This window comes from Stegostoma tigrinum, chromosome 20, assembly GCF_030684315.1.
Source record: "Stegostoma tigrinum isolate sSteTig4 chromosome 20, sSteTig4.hap1, whole genome shotgun sequence".
In the NCBI taxonomy this organism is placed as follows: domain Eukaryota; kingdom Metazoa; phylum Chordata; class Chondrichthyes; order Orectolobiformes; family Stegostomatidae; genus Stegostoma; species Stegostoma tigrinum.
This window is the reverse complement of record NC_081373.1, coordinates 55,394,441-55,415,151: the sequence shown is the minus strand read 5'-3', so window position 1 is coordinate 55,415,151 and position 20,711 is coordinate 55,394,441. Positions and strand designations below refer to the sequence as shown.

At 54.9% G+C, this 20,711-nt stretch overlaps 1 protein-coding gene across 2 annotated transcripts in view; it reads left to right on the top strand.

The window, feature by feature from the left end:
• Window positions 1–4,076: 4,076 nt before the first annotated feature.
• herc4 (HECT and RLD domain containing E3 ubiquitin protein ligase 4) overlaps window positions 4,077–20,711 on the top strand; it is a 104,975-nt gene continuing 88,340 nt past the window's right edge. For both annotated transcript variants that reach the window (XR_009446986.1, XM_059653175.1), the window contains exons 1-3: window positions 4,077–4,199; window positions 11,832–12,118; window positions 19,088–19,247. Coding sequence is in view for 1 of the 2 variants with exons in the window: in XM_059653175.1 (XP_059509158.1) it covers window positions 11,893–12,118; window positions 19,088–19,247 (386 nt within the window). In the remaining variant the exon portion in view is untranslated. The remainder of the gene's footprint in view (window positions 4,200–11,831; window positions 12,119–19,087; window positions 19,248–20,711) is intronic.

Genomic DNA, 20,711 nt, shown 5'->3' with positions numbered 1-20,711 from the left:
TGGACGTCTACAGTAAAAATGAGGTGTTGGGGACAGGGGAATTGGAAGCTCTGGAAGAGGTGGAGGGTGGGGGTGGTGTCACGGATGTACGTAGGGAGTTCCTTGACCAAGGGAGAGAAAATGGAGTTGAAATAGGTGGAGGTCTAGGCCCGAAACATCAGCTTTTGTGCTCCTGAGATGCTGCTTGGCCTGCTGTGTTCATCCAGCCTCACATTTTATTATCTTGAAATAGGTGGAGATGAGTTCGGTGGGGTAGGAGCAGGCGGAGACAATGGGTCGACCAGGGCAGTCAGGTTTGTGGATTTTGGGAAGGAGATAGAACCAGCTGTGCGGGGTTGGGGAGCAAAGAGGTTGGAGGCTGTGGGTGGGAGGTCACCTGAGGTGATGAGGTTGTGGATGGTTTGGAAGATGATGGTTTGGTGGTTGGGGGTGGGGTCATGATCCAGGGGGCAGTAGGAGGAGGAGCCGGAGAGTTGGCGTCTGGCCTCAGCGATGTGAAGGTCAATGCGCCAAACTACAACTGTGCCTCCCTTGTCCGTGGATTTTATGGTGAGGTTGGGATTGGAGCGGAGGGTTGCACGTTCTGCAGGGGAGACGTTGGAGTGGGTGAGAGGGGTGGAGAGGTTGAGGCGATTGATGTCTCGAGTTGGAGTTGAAGAGGTCGAGGGAGGGTAGGAGGCCTTGGGGTGGTGTCCAGGAGAAGGGCTTGTGTTGGAGGCACAAGAAGGGATCAGTAGAGGGAGGGTTAGGTTCACAGTTAGAGTAGTAAGTGTGGAGGTGAAGGTGGCGGAAAAACTGCTCAATGTCCAAATGTGACTGGTATTCGTTGATGTGTGGGTGGAGCGGGACAAAGGTGAGCCCCTTACTGAGGACTGACCATTTGTTCTCAGTAAAGGGGAGGTCTGGAGAAGACTCGGCAGGGCTCAGTGTGCTGTCTCCTCTGCAGCTGCTGGCTGTGGAGGCTGTTGGCAGTGCAATGTCGGCATCGACTGTGGGGGGGATTGCGTCGGCGTCGGCTGTAGGCGGGGGTCCGTCGGCGTCAGCGGTGGACGGAGTTGCGTTGGCAGTGGACGGAGTTGCGTCCGCATCCGTGATAGGCAAAGCAGCGTCGACAGAGCAGGGTAGGCGGTGGCAGTCGATGGCGGATGTGACGTCATCTGTGGGTTCTCCGACAGTGGCCTCATGGCCAACGGCAGCGGGTACATTATGGGGAAGATCCTGGGTACGGCTGGGGATTTGGGAGGTGGAGGAATCTCATTTTAGGTGGCAGGGATCAGTGAGTTTACTGTACTAACTGTTTTTAGTATCCAATAAAGCTGAGTAGAATTGTGAGCTCAGGTTGTGGATCCTACAAAGAATAAAAAACAGGAGAGGTCCTTTGCAGGTCTGGGAGAGGGAGGCTCTGATTGGATTGCAGTGCCTGGAGATGCCGGCATATTGCCGTGTGTGTGTGTTTCAGGAGTCACAGGGAGAAATGCTACTTGCCTTTATTGGTCAGCACATTGAGTTTTGGAGCTGGGAGGTCATGTTGCAGCTGTGCAGAACATTGGTTAGACCACTTTTGGGAATACTGTGCGCAATTCTGGTCTCCCTGCTATAGGAAATATGTTGTGAAACTTGCAAGAGTTACGTAGATGTCGCCAGGGTTGGAGTGTTTGAGCTATAGCGAGAGCTGAATAGTCTGTGGCTATTTTCCTTGGAGCACTGGAAGCTGAGGGGTGACCTTATAGAGATTTATGAAATCATGCGGGGTATGGATAGGGTAAATAGTCATGGTCATTTCCCTGGGGTGGGAGAAAGTCAAAACTAGACGGCATAGATTCAAAGTAAGAAGGTAATGACGATAAAAGGGACCTAAGTGGCAACTTTTACAAGCAGATGGTGGTGCGTGAATGGAATAAGCTGCCAGAGGAAGGAGTGGAGGCAGGTACAATTACAACATTTAAAAGGCAGCTAGACAGGTATGAATAGGAAAGGTTTAGAGGGACATGGGCCAAATGCCAGGAAATGGGACTAGATTAAAAATAGGAAATAGGGAAATCCCTGGCAATTATAGACCAGTAAGTCTCACGTCTGTCGTCTGCAAGGTGTTAGAAAGGATTCTGAGGGATAAGATTTATGACCATCTGGAAGAGCATGGCTTGATCAAATACAGTCAACACGGCTTTGTGAGGGGTAGGTCATGCCTTACAAACCTTATCGAGTTTTTTGAGGATGTGACTAGAAAAGTTGATGAGGGTCGAGCTGTGGATGTGGTGTATATGGACTTCAGTAAGGCATTTGATAAGGTTCCCCATGGTAGGCTCAATCAGAAGGTCAGGAGGAATGGGATACAGGGGAACTTAGCTGCTTGGATACAGAATTGGCTGGCCAACAGAAGACAGCGAGTGGTAGTAGAAGGAAAATATTCTGCCTGGAAGTCAGTGGTGAGTGGGGTTCCACAGGGCTCTGTCCTTGGGCCTCTACTGTTTGTAATTTTTATTAATGACTTGGATGAGGGGATTGAAGGATGGGTCAGCAAGTTTGCAGACGACACAAAGGTCAGAGGTGTCGTTGACAGTGTAGAGGGCTGTTGTAGGCTGCAGCGGGACATTGACAGGATGCAGAGATGGGCTGAGAGGTGGCAGATGGAGTTCAACCTGGATAAATGCGAGGTGATGCATTTTGGAAGGTCGAATTTGAAAGCTGAGTACAGGATTAAGGATAGGATTCTTGGCAGCGTGGAGGAACAGAGGGATCTTGGTGTGCAGATACATAGATCCCTTAAAATGGCCACCCAAGTGGACAGGGTTGTTAAGAAAGCATATGGTGTTTTGGCTTTCATTAACAGGGGGATTGAGTTTAAGAGTCGTGAGATCTTGTTGCAGCTCTATAAAACTTTGGTTAGACCGCACTTGGAATACTGCGTCCAGTTCTGGGCGCCCTATTATAGGAAAGATGTGGATGCTTTGGAGAGGGTTCAGAGGAGGTTTACCAGGATGCTGCCTGGACTGGAGGGCTTATCTTATGAAGAGAGGTTGACTGAGCTCGGTCTCTTTTCATTGGAGAAAAGGAGGAGGAGAGGGGACCTAATTGAGGTATACAAGATAATGAGAGGCATAGATAGAGTTGATAGCCAGAGACTATTTCCCAGGGCAGAAATGGCTAGCACGAGGGGTCATAGTTTTAAGCTGGTTGGTGGAAAGTATAGAGGGGATGTCAGAGGCAGGTTCTTTACGCAGAGAGTTGTGAGAGCATGGAATGCGTTGCCAGCAGCAGTTGTGGAAGCAAGGTCATTGGGGTCATTTAAGAGAGTGCGGGACATGTATATGGTCACAGAAATTTGAGGGTGCATACATGAGGATCAATGGTCGGCACAACATTGTGGGCTGAAGGGCCTGTTCTGTGCTGTACTGTTCTATGTTCTATTAATTTGGGACATCTGGTCGGCATGGACTAGTTGGGCAGAATTTGTCCGTTTCCGTGCTGTACAGCTCTGTGACTCTATGGTGGAAGGTAAAGGCAGACATGAAATGGGCAACAAGATCTGGAATCGAAAACGGAATGTACAAAATCTGCCACTGAAATATTGTGTTAATGAAACCTGAACAGAAATGCGTCACAAATTATAACCCTATCATCACAAAGCAGCTACAATCATTCAAGTTTTCATTAAGGTAAGGAAAATAAATTAACCCATCCTCAATAAAACGTTTCACTATCAACGAATGAGTTTTAAATGTGGGGAGTTGCTTCAATGTGTGTTTAATAAATCACAGGAGCAGCAACTGAGATGAACGGTTAGTTTTCTTCGGAAATGTGAGGGACATTTTTTCGCAGGATCTCTCACTGCGGCAGAGATTACAATCCTCAAACTCACTCGTGAATTATTCAGTCATAAACTTTAGTTGGGCACACTGTTTGTAGTAAGGTATCGCCACACAGTTAACCTACCTCAGCCGGCGAATGGCACCACACAGCTCCCGAAACAGCGCAGTGCACGTGCCCAGTAGCGTGCCGGGACGCGCATGCGCCTCGGGAGGCCGCCCGCCGCGCGGTGCGAGCCCGGCCCCGAGTTGATTGTCGCGTCACTTCCGGCGGCTTGGCACGGCGCGGGGGAAGAAGGCGCTTCTGGAAAAGTTGTTTGACAGGGCCCGCCTGATCACTGGGGGGCTCGCCGTCTTCTCACGGCCGGATCGCGATACGCTGCTTCACGGCGGGTACATGTCAGCAGCTGCAGGGCTGGCCGTTTGGCCCTTCCGGGGATGTATATTGCTCCCGGCCGCGGTCTCGCGCGTACTCCACCCTGTCCCCCACTACCGTTCATACCCACCACCCTCCCTCTCCCCTTAGCCCTTCCAGCTCTCAACCGCCCAACTGCAAAACCCTACTAACCCCCCATCCCACAACGCTAACACCCCACTCTTCAACACTTCCCCCCGACCCCTGAACACTTGCCCCCCCCGACCCCTGAACACTTGCCCCCCCGACCCCTGAACACTTGCCCCCCCCGACCCCTGAACACTTGCCCACATCCCCCCCGACCCGTCAACACTTCCCCCCCGACCCGTCAACACTTCCCCACATCCCCCCCGACTCCTCAACACTTCCCCCCCCCCCGACCCCTCAACACTTCCCCCCCCCCCGACCCCTCAACACTCCCCCCCCCCCCGACCCCTCAACACTCCCCCCCCCCGACCCCTCAACACTTCCCCCCCGACCCCTCAACACTTCCCCCCCGACCCGTCAACACTTCCCCCCCGACCCGTCAACACTTCCCCCCCGACCCGTCAACACTTCCCCACATCCCCCCCGACTCCTCAACACTTCCCCCCCCCCGACCCCTCAACACTTCCCCCCCCCCCGACCCCTCAACACTTCCCCCCCCCCCGACCCCTCAACACTTCCCCCCCCCCCGACCCCTCAACACTTCCCCCCCCCCCGACCCCTCAACACATCCCCCCCCCCCGACCCCTCAACACATCCCCCCCCCGACCCCTCAACACTTCTCCCCCCCCCACACTTCTCCCCCCCCCCACACTTCTCCCCCCCCCCACACTTCTCCCCCCCCCCACACTTCTCCCCCCCCCGACCCCTCAACACTTCTCCCCCCACCGACCCCTCAACACTCCCCCCCCCGACCCCTCAACACTCCCCCCCCCGACCCCTCAACACTCCCCCCCCCGACCCCTCAACACTCCCCCCCCGACCCCTCAACACTCCCCCCCCCGACCCCTCAACACTCCCCCCCCCCCCGACCCCTCAACACTCCCCCCCCCCCCGACCCCTCAACACTCCCCCCCCCCGACCCCTCAACACTCCCCCCCCCGACCCCTCAACACTCCCCCCCCGACCCCTCAACACTTCCCCCCCGACCCCTCAACACTTCCCCCCCGACCCGTCAACACTTCCCCCCCGACCCGTCAACACTTCCCCCCGACCCGTCAACACTTCCCCACATCCCCCCCGACCCGTCAACACTTCCCCACATCCCCCCCCCGACCCCTCAACACTTCCCCACATCCCCCCCCCGACCCCTCAACACTTCCCCACCCCCCCCCGACCCCTCAACACTTCCCCACCCCACCCGACCCCTCAACACTTCCCCACCCGACCCCTCAACACTTCCCCACCCCGACCCCTCAACACTTCCCCACCCCGACCCCTCAACACTTCCCCACCCCGACCCCTCAACACTTCCCCACCCCGACCCCTCAACACTTCCCCACATCCCCCCCCGACCCCTCAACACTTCGCCCCCCGACTCCTCGACACTTCGCCCCCCCGACTCCTCGACACTTCGCCCCCCCGACTCCTCGACACTTCGCCCCCCCGACTCCTCGACACTTCCCCACCCCCCGACTCCTCGACACTTCCCCACCCCCCGACCCCTCGACACTTCCCCACCCCCCCGACCCCTCGACACTTCCCCACCCCCCGACCCCTCGACACTTCCCCACATCCCCCCCGACTCCTCGACACTGCCCCCCCCACATCCTCGACACTTCCCCCCCCACCCCGACTCCTCAACACTTCCCCACCCCGACCCCTCAACACTTCCCCACCCCGACCCATCAACACTTCCCCACATCTCCCCCCCCGACCCCTCAACACTTCCCCACCCCGACCCCTCAACACTTCCCCACCCCGACCCCTCAACACTTCCCCACCCCGACCCCTCAACACTTCCCCACCCCGACCCCTCAACACTTCCCCACATCCCCCCCCCGACTCCTCGACACTTCGCCCCCCGACTCCTCGAAACTTCGCCCCCTGACTCCTCGACACTTCCCCACCCCCCGACTCCTCGACACTTCCCCACCCCCTCTACACTTCCCCACCCCCCGACTCCTCGACACTTCCCCACCCCCTCTACACTTCCCCACCCCCCGACCCCTCGACACTTCCCCACATCCCCCCCGACTCCTCGACACTGCCCCCCCACATCCTCGACACTCCCCCCCCGAGCCCTCAACACTCCCCCCCCCGAGCCCTCGACACTCCCCCCCCCGACTCCTCGACACTCCCCCCCCCCGACTCCTCGACACTCCCCCCCCCCGACTCCTCGACACTCCCCCCCCCCCCCGACTCCTCGACACTCCCCCCCCCGACTCCTCGACACTCCCCCCCCCGACTCCTCGACACTCCCCCCCCCCGACTCCTCGACACTCCCCCCCCCCCCCGACTCCTCGACACTCCCCCCCCCCCGACTCCTCGACACTCCCCCCCCCGACTCCTCGACACTCCCCCCCCCCGACTCCTCGACACTCCCCCCCCCGATTCCTCGACACTCCCCCCCCCCCCCGATTCCTCGACACTCCCCCCCCGATTCCTCGACACTCCCCCCCCCCCCGATTCCTCGACACTCCCCCCCCCCCCCGATTCCTCGACACTCCCCCCCCCCCCCGACTCCTCGACACTCCCCCCCCCGACCCCTCAACACTTCCCCACATCCCCCCCCGACTCCTCAACACTTCGCCCCCCGACTCCTCGACACTTCCCCACCCCCCGACTCCTCGACACTTCCCCACCCCCCGACCCCTCGACACTTCCCCACATCCCCCCCGACTCCTCGACACTGCCCCCCCCACATCCTCGACACTCCCCCCCCCCGACCCCTCAACACTCCCCCCCCCCCAGACTCCTCGACACTCCCCCCCCCGACTCCTCGACACTCCCCCCCCCCCCGACTCCTCGACACTGCCCCCCCCCGACTCCTCGACACTCCCCCCCCCCTGACTCCTCGACACTCCCCCCCCGACTCCTCGACACTCCCCCCGACTCCTCGACACTCCCCCCCCCCCCCGACTCCTCGACACTACCCCCCCCCGACTCCTCGACACTCCCCCCCCCCCCCCCGACTCCTCGACACTCCCCCCCCCCGACTCCTCGACACTCCCCCCCCCCCCGACTCCTCGACACTCCCCCCCCCCGACTCCTCGACACTCCCCCCCCCCCGATTCCTCGACACTCCCCCCACCCCGACTCCTCGACACTCCCCCCCCCCGACTCCTCGACACTCCACCCCCCGACTCCTCGACACTCCCCCCCCCCCGTCTCCTCGACACTCCCCCCCCCCCCCGTCTCCTCGACACTCCCCCCCCCCCCCGACTCCTCGACACTCCCCCCCCCCGACTCCTCGACACTCCCCCCCCCCGACTCCTCGACACTCCCCCCCCCCCCGACTCCTCGACACTCCCCCCCCCCCCGACTCCTCGACACTCCCCCCCCCCCGACTCCTCGACACTCCCCCCCCCCCCCGACTCCTCGACACTCTCCCCCCCCCGACTCCTCGACACTCCCCCCCCCGACTCCTCGACACTCCCCCCCCCCGACTCCTCGACACTCCCCCCCTCGACACTCCCCCCCCCCCGACTCCTCGACACAATCCCCCCGACTCCTTGACACTCCCCCCCCCTTGACACTCCCCCCCCCCCTTGACACTCCCCCCCCCCCCTTGACACTCCCCCCCCCCCCTTGACACTCCCCCCCCCTTGACACTCCCCCCCCTTGACACTCCCCCCCCGACCCCTCGACACTCCCCCCCCGACCCCTCGACACTCCCCCCCCCGACCCCTCGACACTCCCCCCCCCGACCCCTCGACACTCCCCCCCCCCCCCCGACCCCTCGACACACCCCCCCCGACCCCTCGACACACCCCCCCCGACCCCTCGACACACCCCCCCGACCCCTCGACACTCCCCCCCGACCCCTCGACACGACCCCTCGACACTCCCCCCCGACCCCTCGACACTCCCCCCCGACCCCTCGACACTCCCCCCCGACCACTCAACATTTCCCCACTCCCCCCGACCCCGCAACACGCCCCCCCCGACCCCGCAACACGCCCCCCCCGACCCCGCAACACGCCCCCCCCGACCCAGCAACACTTCCCCCCGACCCCTCAACACTCCCCCCCCCCGACCCCTCGACACTCCCCCCCCCCCCGACCCCTCGACACTCCCCCCCCGACCCCTCGACACTCCCCCCCCGACCCCTCGACACTCCCCCCCCGACCCCTCGACACTCCCCCCCCCGACCCCTCGACACTCCCCCCGACCCCTCGACACTCCCCCCCGACCCCTCGACACTCCCCCCCCGACCCCTCGACACTCCCCCCCCGACCCCTCGACACTCCCCCCCCGACCCCTCGACACTCCCCCCCGACCCCTCGACACTCCCCCCCGACCCCTCGACACTCCCCCCGACCCCTCAACATTTCCCCACTCCCCCCGACCCCGCAACACGCCCCCCCCGACCCCGCAACACGCCCCCCCCGACCCCGCAACACGCCCCCCCCGACCCAGCAACACGCCCCCCCCGACCCAGCAACACTTCCCCCCGACCCCTCAACACTCCCCCCCCCCCCCCCCGACCCCTCAACACTCCCCCCCGACCCCTCAACACTCCCCCCCCCGACCCCTCAACACTCCCCCCCGACCCCTCAACACTCCTCCCCCCCCCGACCCCTCAACACTCCCCCCCCCGACCCCTCAACACTCCCCCCCCCCGATCCCTCAACACTCCCCCCCCCCGACCCCTCAACACTCCCCTCCCCCCTGACCCCTCAACACTCCCCGACCCCTCAACACTCCCCCCCCCGACCCCTCAACACTCCCCCCCCCGACCCCTCAACACTCCTCCCCCCCCCCCCGACCCCTCAACACTCCCCCCCCCCCGACCCCTCAACACTCCCCCCCCCCCGACCCCTCAACACTCCCCCCCCCGACCCCTCAACACTCCCCCCCCCCCGACCCCTCAACACTCTCCCCCCCCCGACCCCTCAACACTCCCCCCCCCGACCCCTCAACACTCCCCCCCCCGACCCCTCAACACTCCCCCCCCCGACCCCTCAACACTCCTCCCCCCCCCCCCGACCCCTCAACACTCCCCCCCCCCCGACCCCTCAACACTCCCCCCCCCCCGACCCCTCAACACTCCCCCCCCCGACCCCTCAACACTCCCCCCCCCCCCGACCCCTCAACACTCCCCCCCCCCCGACCCCTCAACACTCCCCCCCCCGACCCCTCAACACTCCCCCCCCCGACCCCTCAACACTCCCCCCCCCAGACCCCTCAACACTCCTCCCCCCCGACCCCTCAACACTCCTCCCCCCCGACCCCTCAACACTTCCCCCCACCCCGGACCCCTCAACACTCCCCCCCCCCCCCCCGACCCCTCAACACTCTTCCCCCCCCCCGACCCCTCACACTCCCCCCCCCCCGACCCCTCACACTCCCCCCACCGCCCCCTTAACACTCCCCCCCCAACCCCTCAACATTTCCCCACTCCCCCCTCGACCCATCAACACTACCCCCCCCGACCCCTCAACATTTCCCCACTCCCCCCCCCCGACCCCTCAACACTCCCCCCCCCCCCCCCCCGACCCCTCAACACTCCCGCCCCCCCGACCCCTCAACACTCCCGCCCCCCCGACCCCTCAACACTCCCCCCCCCGACCCCTCAACACTCCCCCCCCCGACCCCTCAACACTCCCCCCCCCCCCCCGACCCCTCAACACTCCCCCCCCCCCCGACCCCTCAACACTCCCCCCCCCCGACCCCTCAACACTCTTCGCCCCCCCCGACCCCTCACACTCCCCCCACCGCCCCCTTAACACTCCCCCCACCGCCCCCTTAACACTCCCCCCACCGCCCCCTTAACACTCCCCCCCAACCCCTCAACATTTCCCCACTCCCCCCTCGACCCATCAACACTCCCCCCCCCCCCGACCCCTCAACATTTCCCCACTCCCCCCCGACCCCTCAACACTCCCTCGCCCGACCCCTCAACACTCCCCCCCCCGACCCCTCAACACTCCCCCCCCCCGACCCCTCAACACTCCCCCCCCCGACCCCTCAACACTCCCCCCCCCTGACCCCTCAACACTCCCCCCCCCCTGACCCCTCAACACTCCCTCCCCCCCCGACCCCTCAACACTCCCCCCCGACCCCTCAACACTCCCCCCCCCGACCCCTCAACACTCTCCCCCCCCCCGACCCCTCAACACTCCCCCCCCCGACCCCTCAACACTCCCCCCCCCGACCCCTGAACACTCCTCCCCCCCGATCCCTCAACACTTCCCCCCCCCCCCGATCCCTCGACACTTCCCCCCCCCCCGACCCCTCGACACTCCCCCCCCCGACCCCTCGACACTCCCCCCCCCCGACCCCTCGACACTCCCCCCCCCCGACCCCTCGACACTCCCCCCCCCGACCCCTCGACACTCCCCCCCCCGACCCCTCGACACTCCCCCCCCCCGACCCCTCGACACTCCCCCCCCCGACCCCTCGACACTCCCCCCCCGACCCCTCGACACTCCCCCCCGACCCCTCGACACTCCCCCCCCGACCCCTCGACACTCCCCCCCCGACCCCTCGACACTCCCCCCCCGACCCCTCGACACTCCCCCGACCCCTCGACACTCCCCCCCCCGACCCCTCGACACTCCCCCCCCCGACCCCTCGACACTCCCCCCCCGACCCCTCGACACTCCCCCCCCCCCGACCCCTCGACACTCCCCCCCCGACCCCTCGACACTCCCCCCCTCGACACTCCCCCCCCGACCCCTCGACACTCCCCCCCCGACCCCTCGACACTCCCCCCCCCCGACCCCTCGACACTCCCCCCCCGACCCCTCGACACTCCCCCCCCCGACCCCTCGACACTCCCCCCCCGACCCCTCGACACTCCCCCCACCCCCCCGACCCCTCGACACTCCCCCCACCCCCCCGACCCCTCGACACTCCCCCCCCCGACCCCACGACACTCCCCCCCCCCCCCGACCCCTCGACACTCCCCCCACCCCCCCGACCCCTCGACACTCCCCCCACCCCCCCGACCCCTCGACACTCCCCCCACCCCCCCGACCCCTCGACACTCCCCCCACCCCCCCCGACCCCTCGACACTCCCCCCCCGACCCCTCGACACTCCCCCCCTCGACACTTCCCCCCCCCCACCCCTCAACACTTCCACCCCCCCACCCCTCAACACTTCCACCCCCCCACCCCTCAACACTTCCACCCCCCCGACCCCGCAATCCCCCCCTCACCCTCAAGCCCCCATCCCTCAACCCTGCCCCTCCCCTCATTCCACTCCCTCCCACCCCCACTCAGCTCCTTCTCTTCATTCTTCGCCTCCCCCCCCCCCCCCCCCCCCCCCCCCATTACTCACTCAGTCCCCCTTATGGCTGTACATGCTTCTTGCTGTTTTCCTGCCAACAGTCTGATCGTGGATGGGTGTCTGTAGTGGGAGAGGAATGTGTTTTCTTGCGGGACTGGGGTTTAAATGGAGATGTCCTGCTCCACACTGATTCACTCATCTGTCTGCCTTGCTTTCAAATTCATACAGGGAACAATCCGTCTGAGGCAGGCTGATTGAAGCTACAGATTCTAAATCTACAAAATTAGCCATGCTGTGTTGGGGCAATACGTCATATGGACAGCTTGGTCTTGGTGGCATTGATGAGGAGGTTGTTTTCGAACCAAGAATCTGTGAGTTTTTCCACAGCAAAAAGATTCGCGATGTGGGATGTGGCCGTAGACATACAGTTTTTGTTCTTGATGATGGGACTGTTTACAGCTGTGGATGTAATGATCTGGGCCAGCTGGGACATGAAAAAGCAAGGAAGAGACCAGGTAAGCCCACAGGTTGCAGTGATGGCATCTTTGTCGGCAAGCCTGATCTTTGGGAGCTTTGTTTTAAAAGCTAATTAAAAACTTTGTTTTAAAAACTAATGGCACAGAAACTGGCCTAAAACAAAAACAGAAAATGCTTGAAATACTCAGATGTGGTAATAACTCTGCTTTTTCATCAAAAAGGGAGGAGGACAAAGATCCTGTGGTCCATTAAGAGTAGTATTTAGATGCAGCGATGTGCTTCTGAGACTTAATAAAGCTTTAGTTAGGCCCCATTTAGAATGCTGTGTCCAATTTTGGGCCCCACGCCTCAGGAAGGACATACAGGCACTGGAGTATGTTAAGCGAAGATTCACACGGATGTCTCTAGAATAACATACGATGAACAGCTGAGGATCTTGGGATTGTATTCATTAGAGTTTAGAAGGTTGAGGGGAGATCTAATGGAAACTTACAAGATAATGCGTGGCTTAGAAAGGGTGGATGCTGGGAAGTTGTTTCTGTTAGGCAGAGAGACTAGGACCGGTGGGCACAGCCTTAGAATTAGAGGGGGTCAATTTAGAACGGAAACGAGGAGGCATTTCTTCAGCCAGAGTGTGGTGGGCATGCGGAATTCATTGCCACGGAGTGCAGCGGAGGCCGGGATGTTAAATGTCCTCAAGGCGGAGATTGATAATTCTTGATCTCGCAAGGAATTAGGGCTACGGGGAGAGTGTGGGTCAGTGGAGTTGAAATGCCCATCAGCCATGATTAAATGGCGGAGTGGAGTCGATCGGCCGAAGGCCTTACTTCCACTCCTATGTCGTATATGCACTCGTGTTTCCCAGTGCCATGAGTCAAGTGGTGGCAAGTTGGATTAGAATAGTTAGGTGGTTGGTTTTGACCCGCACAGACTCGATGGGCTGATGAGCTTTTTTCTTCGCTTTGGACTTCTGTGACTACTTTCCTGTCTGTTTACTCTGTGTGTGTGTGTGTGTGTGTGTGTGTGTGTGTGTGTGTGTGTGTGTGTGTGTGTGTGTGTGTGTGTGTGTGCGCGCGCGCGCGCACGTCTGTCTGTCTGTGTTCATCAACCCAGGTTGGACAGATTTATGGAGATGATGCCGGGGCAGGGGAGATTTTGTTATGCAGAGATTGGATTGACTGGGATTGTTTTCCTTGGAGCCGAGGTGAATGAGGGAGTACGTGATTGAGATGTACAAAATTACGAGGGGCATAAACAGGGTAGACCGGAAGAAACATTTCCCTTGTTGGAAGGATCAGTGATTGGGGTAGAGATTTTTGGTAAGGGACACTAGGTTTTGAGGAGATGGGAGGAAAAAAATGCCTTCACCCAGAAGGTCGCGGGAATCTGGAAGGCCCTGCTGATAAGGGTGGTCGATGCAAATTCACAGCTATGGGCCCAGTGCTGGCAGATGGGATTGGAATAGTTAGGTGTTGTTTTTGACCAGCACAGACTTGATGGGTAAAACGGCTTTTCTCTGCTGTGAACTTCTACAACAGCAAGATAACAAGGTGTAGAGCTGGATGAACACAGCAAGCCAAGCAGCATCTTAGGAGCAGGAAAACTGATGTTTTGGGCCTAGACCCTTCATCGGGAATGAAGGCCAATTTTCTACATTGCTTTGTAGATGCCAGTGTTGTAGCTGTACTAAAACAGCTTGACTATTGATGCAGCAAGCTGTGCAGCAGAGTCTTTCGCACTGTTCCTCGAATGTTACCAAGGTCCATGGCCTCTGGGAAAGAAAGAGAAATTGCTGGAGAAGCACAGCAGGTCTGGCAACATCTGTGGAGAGAAATCAGGGTTAACGTTTCAGGTTGAGTGACAGGTCTGAGGAAGGTTTGCTCGACCCGAGACATTAACCCTGATTTCTCTCCACAGATGCTGCCAAATGTGCTTAGCTTTTCCAGCAACTTTTATTTTTCTCTGATTTACAGCTGTTTCAGTCTTTAGCTTTTGAAGCCTCCAGTGCCGTCAGTGTGAATCACACGGGCATCTGTGACGAGGTCACGATGATTATTCACTCAGAACTTCTGGCTGTAGATTGTTGAAAATGCTTCAGCCTTTGCTTTTATGTTTAATGTGCTGAGAGTCTCCTTCATTAGGGACAAGAATTGCTTAGCCCTGTCTATTACTTCATTTGTAGTTTAGTGTGAAGTAGTCCTTATTTTGACAGTTCCATCTCAGGTTATGCCTGCTGCTGCTACATGTCCTCCTGACTCCTATAAAGCCAGGTTTGTTTCCATTGCTTCATGGTAATGGTAAAGTGGGGAAAAGCCAAGCCACGAGGTTGCAGTTAAGTTGAAGTACAATTTGGCTGCTGCTAATGAACCAAAATGCATTATGGACACCCAAACATGACTTGGTAGATCTAACAGTATTGTGGGTCAACTTACAGCATGTCAACTACAGTGGTTCTAAAAGGCAGCTCACCACCACCTTCTCAAGGACAAGTAGTGGTGGATGATAAATGCTGGCTGAGCCAGCAATGCCACATCCTATGAGTGAGTTTCAAAGAAGATCAAAATCAATCCCCTTTAGCATGGTGGTTTTGCCACACACACAACTGATGGTATTTTCAATATGAAGATGGACTTCATCTCCACAAGGGCTATGCTGTGTTCACCTTTCCCAGTGCTGTCATGGACAGATGCATCTGCAACAGGCAGATTGGTGAAGATGAAGCCAGGTATGTTTTTCCATCATGCTGAACATAGAACATTACAGCACAGTACAGGCCCTTTGGCCCTTGATGTTGCGCAAATCTGTGAAACCAATCTGAAGCCAATCTAACCTACACTATTCCATTATCATCCATATGTTTATCCCATGACCATTTAAATGCCCTTAAAGTTGGCTCATCTACCACTGTTGCAGGCAGGGCATTCCATGCCCTTATTACTCTTTGAGTAAAGAACCTACCTCTGACTTCTGTCATATGTCTATCACCCTTCAATTTAAAGCTATGTGCCCTTGTGCTAGCCGCCACCATCCAAGGAAAAAGGCTCTCACTGTCCACCTGTCTAATCCTCTGATCATCTTGTATGTCTCTATTAAGTCGCCTCTTAACCACCTTCTCTCTAACAAAAACAGCCTCAAGTCCCTCAGCCATTCCTCATAAGACCTTCCCTCCATACCAGGCAACATCCTGGTAAGTCTCCCCTGCACCCTTTCCAATGATTCCACATCCTTCCTGTAATGCGGCGATCAGAACTGTATGCTATACTCCAAGTGCGGCTGCACTGGAGTTTTGTACGGCTGCAACATGACCTCATGGCTCTGAAACTCAGTCCCTCTACCAATAAAATCTAACACACTGTACGCCTTCTTAACAAACCTATCAACCTGATTTCTGCTGATTTCTGTTTTGCTGACACCTGCCACAGACTCAGTATGGCAACTGTTTCCTTTAGGACTCGTCAGTACTGGTGTTGTTGAACATTGAAGTCCTCCACCTAGAATACTTTGTGGGCTTTTCACTGTCTGTGTTTCATCGATAGTGGTATTCAACATGGTGCAATACTGATTCATCAGCTGACAGTTTGGCGGTAGATGGCATTCAAGTTTCCTTGTTCATTTTTGAATCAATGCCATGAGTTCTAATGGATTCCATATTCAGTGTTGAGGACTACCATGGCAAATCCTTCCTAAATGTATATGACAGTGCTGACAACTCTGCTGTGTCAGCCCTGCTGGTGGAATAGGAAATACCAAGGGATGGTATTAATGGTATCTAGGATGTTGTCTATAAGTTGTGGTTCCATGAGCCTGAAAACGTCAGCCAGTTGCTTGATTAATCTGTGAGACAGCTCTCAATTTTGGCACTAGCACCCAGAAATTAGTGAAGCAGTCTTCGCAGACCTGTGTTTTTCCACTGCATTTTCCATTGTCTAAGTTGATGCCAAGTGTTTCTTTTCTTTTCAGTGACTATGTAGTGTTTTGCAAGGCTATTTCAGAGGACAGCTAATACCACATTGTCATATGTAACCAAAATGAGGGAAGGAAGGATGGCAGTTTTTCTTCAATCGCAGGATGTTGAAAGGAAGTTTGGTTGAGCATAGTGCCGAGTGTTAACTGCTAGCTGAGGAGAAAGGCATTGTACATAGCTCCATTCGAGATGGGTTACATTCTAAAGAAAAACTTGCATATGGTGGTGTTCATAAACCATATGCCATAGAAGAGGCCCTTTGAACCATTGAGTCTGAATTGTCAGAAATACACTACTACCTATTTTCCTGTACTTGACTCATAGCCTTGAATATTATAACATGTCAGGTGTTCAGCCAAATACTTTTTAAAGGTTTTTAAGGTTGTGAGGTTCCAGCCTCACCTATTCTCCCAGGCAACGTATTCCAGATTCCACTACCCTATGCGCAAGATAAGATTTTGTCAGATCCCTCTAAGCCTTTCACTTTAAAAGTGTACCCTTTTGTTCTTGACCCTTCAACTAAGGGGAGCAGCTAATTTCTAACCCCGCTATCTGTGCCCCTCATAATCTTTTATGCCTCAATCAGGTCTTCCTCAACCTTTTCTTCTCCAAAGGGAAAAGATCCAGCTTATCAAGCACCTCTTCAGAGCTGAAATGCTCCAACCCAGGCAACATCTTGGTGTATCTCCTTTGCACCCCGACTGGTGCAGTTACATTCTTCCTATTATGTGGTGACCAGACTGCACACAGTACCACAGCTGTGGCCTAACCGAAGTTATGTACAACTTGAGCATAACCTCCCTACTCTTATAAACTATGCCATGACTGATAAAAGGAAGTGTCCTGTATTAGATCAAAAGTATTCTGCTAACCTGTCCACCACCTGCAAGATCTGTGGACAAGCACTGCAAGATCACTTAATTGGAGTTTCCTCATGTCCTGCCAGTCATTGAGTACGCCCTGGTCTTGCTACTTCTTCCAAAGTACATCAAATTCCATCCGCCACTGATCTGTACCTCTGACCTACATATCTATATCTTCCTGTAACCTAAGACCTTCGCCTCCTCGCTGTCAACTAACCAGTTGGCTTGTCAGACACTTAACAACCAGTCTTTGCATCATCCGCAAACTTAGCTATCGTTTCACCCACCCCACGTTCTCATCCACATCATTTATGAATAGCCTCCGTTCACGTAAACAGTCATTTACCACAAACCCTTCTACAGCCACTAAGCTAATTTTAGAGCCAACTTACCAAGTTACCTCTATCCCATGAGCTTTTTCTTTTTTTCAATCGATTTCCCATGTTGGACCTTGTCCCAAGTCCTTGTTGAAATTCATAGAAAGTACATCAGCTAGACTATCCTTATCTACATACTTGGCCGCCTTCTCAAAAGATTCGATCAAATTCGTTAGACAAGGCCTCTCTCTGACAAATCTATGCTGACTATCCCTGATGAAACTTTGCCTCTCTAAATGGAAAGTGAGTTTTTCTTGCATAATCTTTTCTAGCAGTTTCCTCACCCTGATGTGAGAATCACTGGTCTTTCTTGACCACCCTTCTTATAAAGTGGAGCCACATTAGATGTTCTGCAGTCCGCCGGCACCTTCCCTGTGGGCAGAGACAATTTAAAAAATTGGGCCAGGGTCTCTATAGTTCTTCCGTCATCTCCAACTGTGGTGGAACTCATCCAGACTTGAGGATTTGTCCACTTTTAAATCCACAAAAAACTTTCGATACCTTCTCAATTGTTATATTAATCTGTTCAAGAGCTTCATTGTGCACTTTGATGAATTCTGTACTTTCATCATCCTCCTCTCAAGTAAAGACAGATGTGAAGTACTCATTTAACAATCTACCAACATCCTCCAGTTTCACATGTATTTGATTCTTGGCCCCTAATGGGCCTTTTTCTTTTCCCTGGTTGTTCTTTTTCCCTTGATATGCTTATAGGATGTCTTGTGATTCTCCTCGTCTTGCTCATCACCATTTTTCATGCATCGCTTTCTCAAGATCCCCCTGCACTTTCTCTTCAGCTCCAGGGCCTCCATTGTTTTTCTCCCTTTGTACCCATTATTCATCTTCTTATCCAGTCCTGAATATTCCTAGAAATCCAGGGTTAGCTTAGATTCTTTGGGCTTGTTGCTCCTGCATTTCCCTTCAAGGGAACATGTTGGGCTTGTACTCTCCCCGGAACCTTTAAGAATACCTCCCATTGTTCTACTGTAGGTTTACCCACAAGTAGCTTTTCGTAGTCTATTTTGGCCAGGTCCTGCCTTATTTTAATAAAATCTGCCTTACCCCAATCTAAACCATTTTTTTTTGCTTGCCACCTTTTTCCTTTTCAATAACAAACTTAAAAATTATGGCATTGTGGTTGGTATCACTAAAATGCTCCCCCATTGTCACCTCAAACTCCTGTCCAGCTTCATTCCCCAGAATTGGGTCCAGCACTCCATCACCCTGTATAGGACCGTTATGTGTTGATATAACAAGCTCTGCTGTGTACAGGAAATCTGCCCCCTCTATACCTTTTAGACTATGATTATCCTAACTAACGTTGTTATGATTGAAATACCCTAATGTAATTATTGGTTTACACACCTTAGTAAAATGACTATGTATCTGCTCCTCAATTGCTTGCTGACTGTGGGGTTGCTGATAATAGTTTCCTAACAATGTGACTGGACTGCTGATTTTTTTTAACATTTGTAAACCCTACCCACAAAGCCTCATTTGACAATCGTACTAAGATATCATCCCTCCTTACAGCAGTGATTGAAACCCTAACTGATAATGCAACACCACTTCTACCTTTGGAGCACTGCGCTGGCAGCACCACCGTCAGTCCCTCCCTACACCACAGTCCCACCCCGACACATTGCTTGAGTTAGACCCGCTGTTGTAGCGACAGTGTTTCAGTGCCAGTTTTTGATCTATGTTAACCCCTGAATGTTGATTGTAGTCACTGTTGTAGATCTTGTGCCGTACTATGCCCAGAGATCAAGCTAAATTTTAATTATTTTATATTTTGGAGTATAGAGCAAATTGGGGCTCTGGATGCTCAGAATATCACTGCCGTTTCATGTGGAGAGATGCACACACTTGCACTAAATGATAGTGGTCATGTGTTTGCTTGGGGTCTTGCCAAAGATGGTCAGTTGGGCCTGGCTGTCACAGAAGAAAGTGTCCGGGTTCCCAGGTAAGCACTTTGTTTTCAATGGTTTTATCTGAAACACTATATATAGCATTAAAGAGATGAATGTTTGAAAAGATATATTAACTTTCTGAAGTATTTTAATTTTGTTAAACCCACTATTTGATGTAATTTCATGTATCTTGCTGCTCCCATCTGTTCAATTTATTTTGTTACTTAACATGGTATCGTCAGCAATTTTGGATATCGAGCTTCTATTCCTTCATTTAAGTCAGTGGTAAAAATGACATGAAGTCTCAGTGCCGATCACTGGGGAATGCCATTCGTCACATGCAACTCATATCTCAAGGCTACTTCCAAATCTATGCATTCTAATGTTTAATAATCTCTTGTGTACAAATTTTGTCAAATGCCCCCTTGATCTTCATAGAGAAAGTCCACAGACATTTCCTTGCCAATAAAAGGCCTCATTGAATTCAACAGTATTTTAACCATGACCTCTCCTTCAAGTCCTTGGTAATTCTTTAATCAACTCATTAATGTTTAAATGCTGAGTCATTTTGCGCCCAAAGATAAATTCCAGTAACCTCCCTATAGCTGCCATTAAACTGAGACCTGTATAATTTCCTTGTTTCTTCCTCCCTTTAGTTTAATAAAGAAGTTATATCTGCAATATTCCTAATAAAGGCATAGTTTCTAAATTGAGAGAGCATTGAAAATTTGTGATTGGTATATCATCTTTAAGTATTGTGGATAAAGAATTGTGAAATCTTGGGAGATTTGTCTGTGGTATGCACTGTTATTTACTCCATTACTATTTTCTTTTAACTTGTATTATATTCAGAGAGATTCTATTCTTGCCTTAATTTTTGGCTCCCCTGTATCCTGTTATTTTGTCCTGTTCCTTTATACTGTCTGAACACTCAAAATGATTTAAGTAATTTCCAGTTCCTCATCTATTGTATCATCTGGAGTTCTTTAATATACCACTTCTTTACTATATTCATTGAAACATTTATTGTTAGCTTTAATATCTCTATCAAATTTGTCATTCTCCTCTTCTGCACCACAAAATCCCTCTATCTCGCTTTAGTTCTCCATTCACTACAGTTTTGCAGTTATCAATCTGATCAAGAACCTCAGCCTGTGATTCCTTTTAGTCTTCTGAAAAATGTTGTTGTTTCCTCCAATTCAGCCCTCATTTTAACTTCCTTAAGTAGAAGAGGCGCAGGCTTGAATAGTGGTGGCAGATAACTGGTTTAACTGTCCAATGCAGTGTCCAGCTGAATCTCTCAAAGCATCATCAAGGTCAGCTCTTATCTGCCAGAACTCTTAACAATTCCAGGATCAGCCTGAAATGCTAATTTAACTTTTGGTTTCTTTACAGCTGTCTTCCTCCTTAGATCCCACTCCCTATCCTCCCCTCCAGTGAAAGGAAGGGGCTCAAAGCCTCATTTGTCACTCAGACTCAGACTCTGACTGTATGAACAGAAATTCTTCAGATCCCCT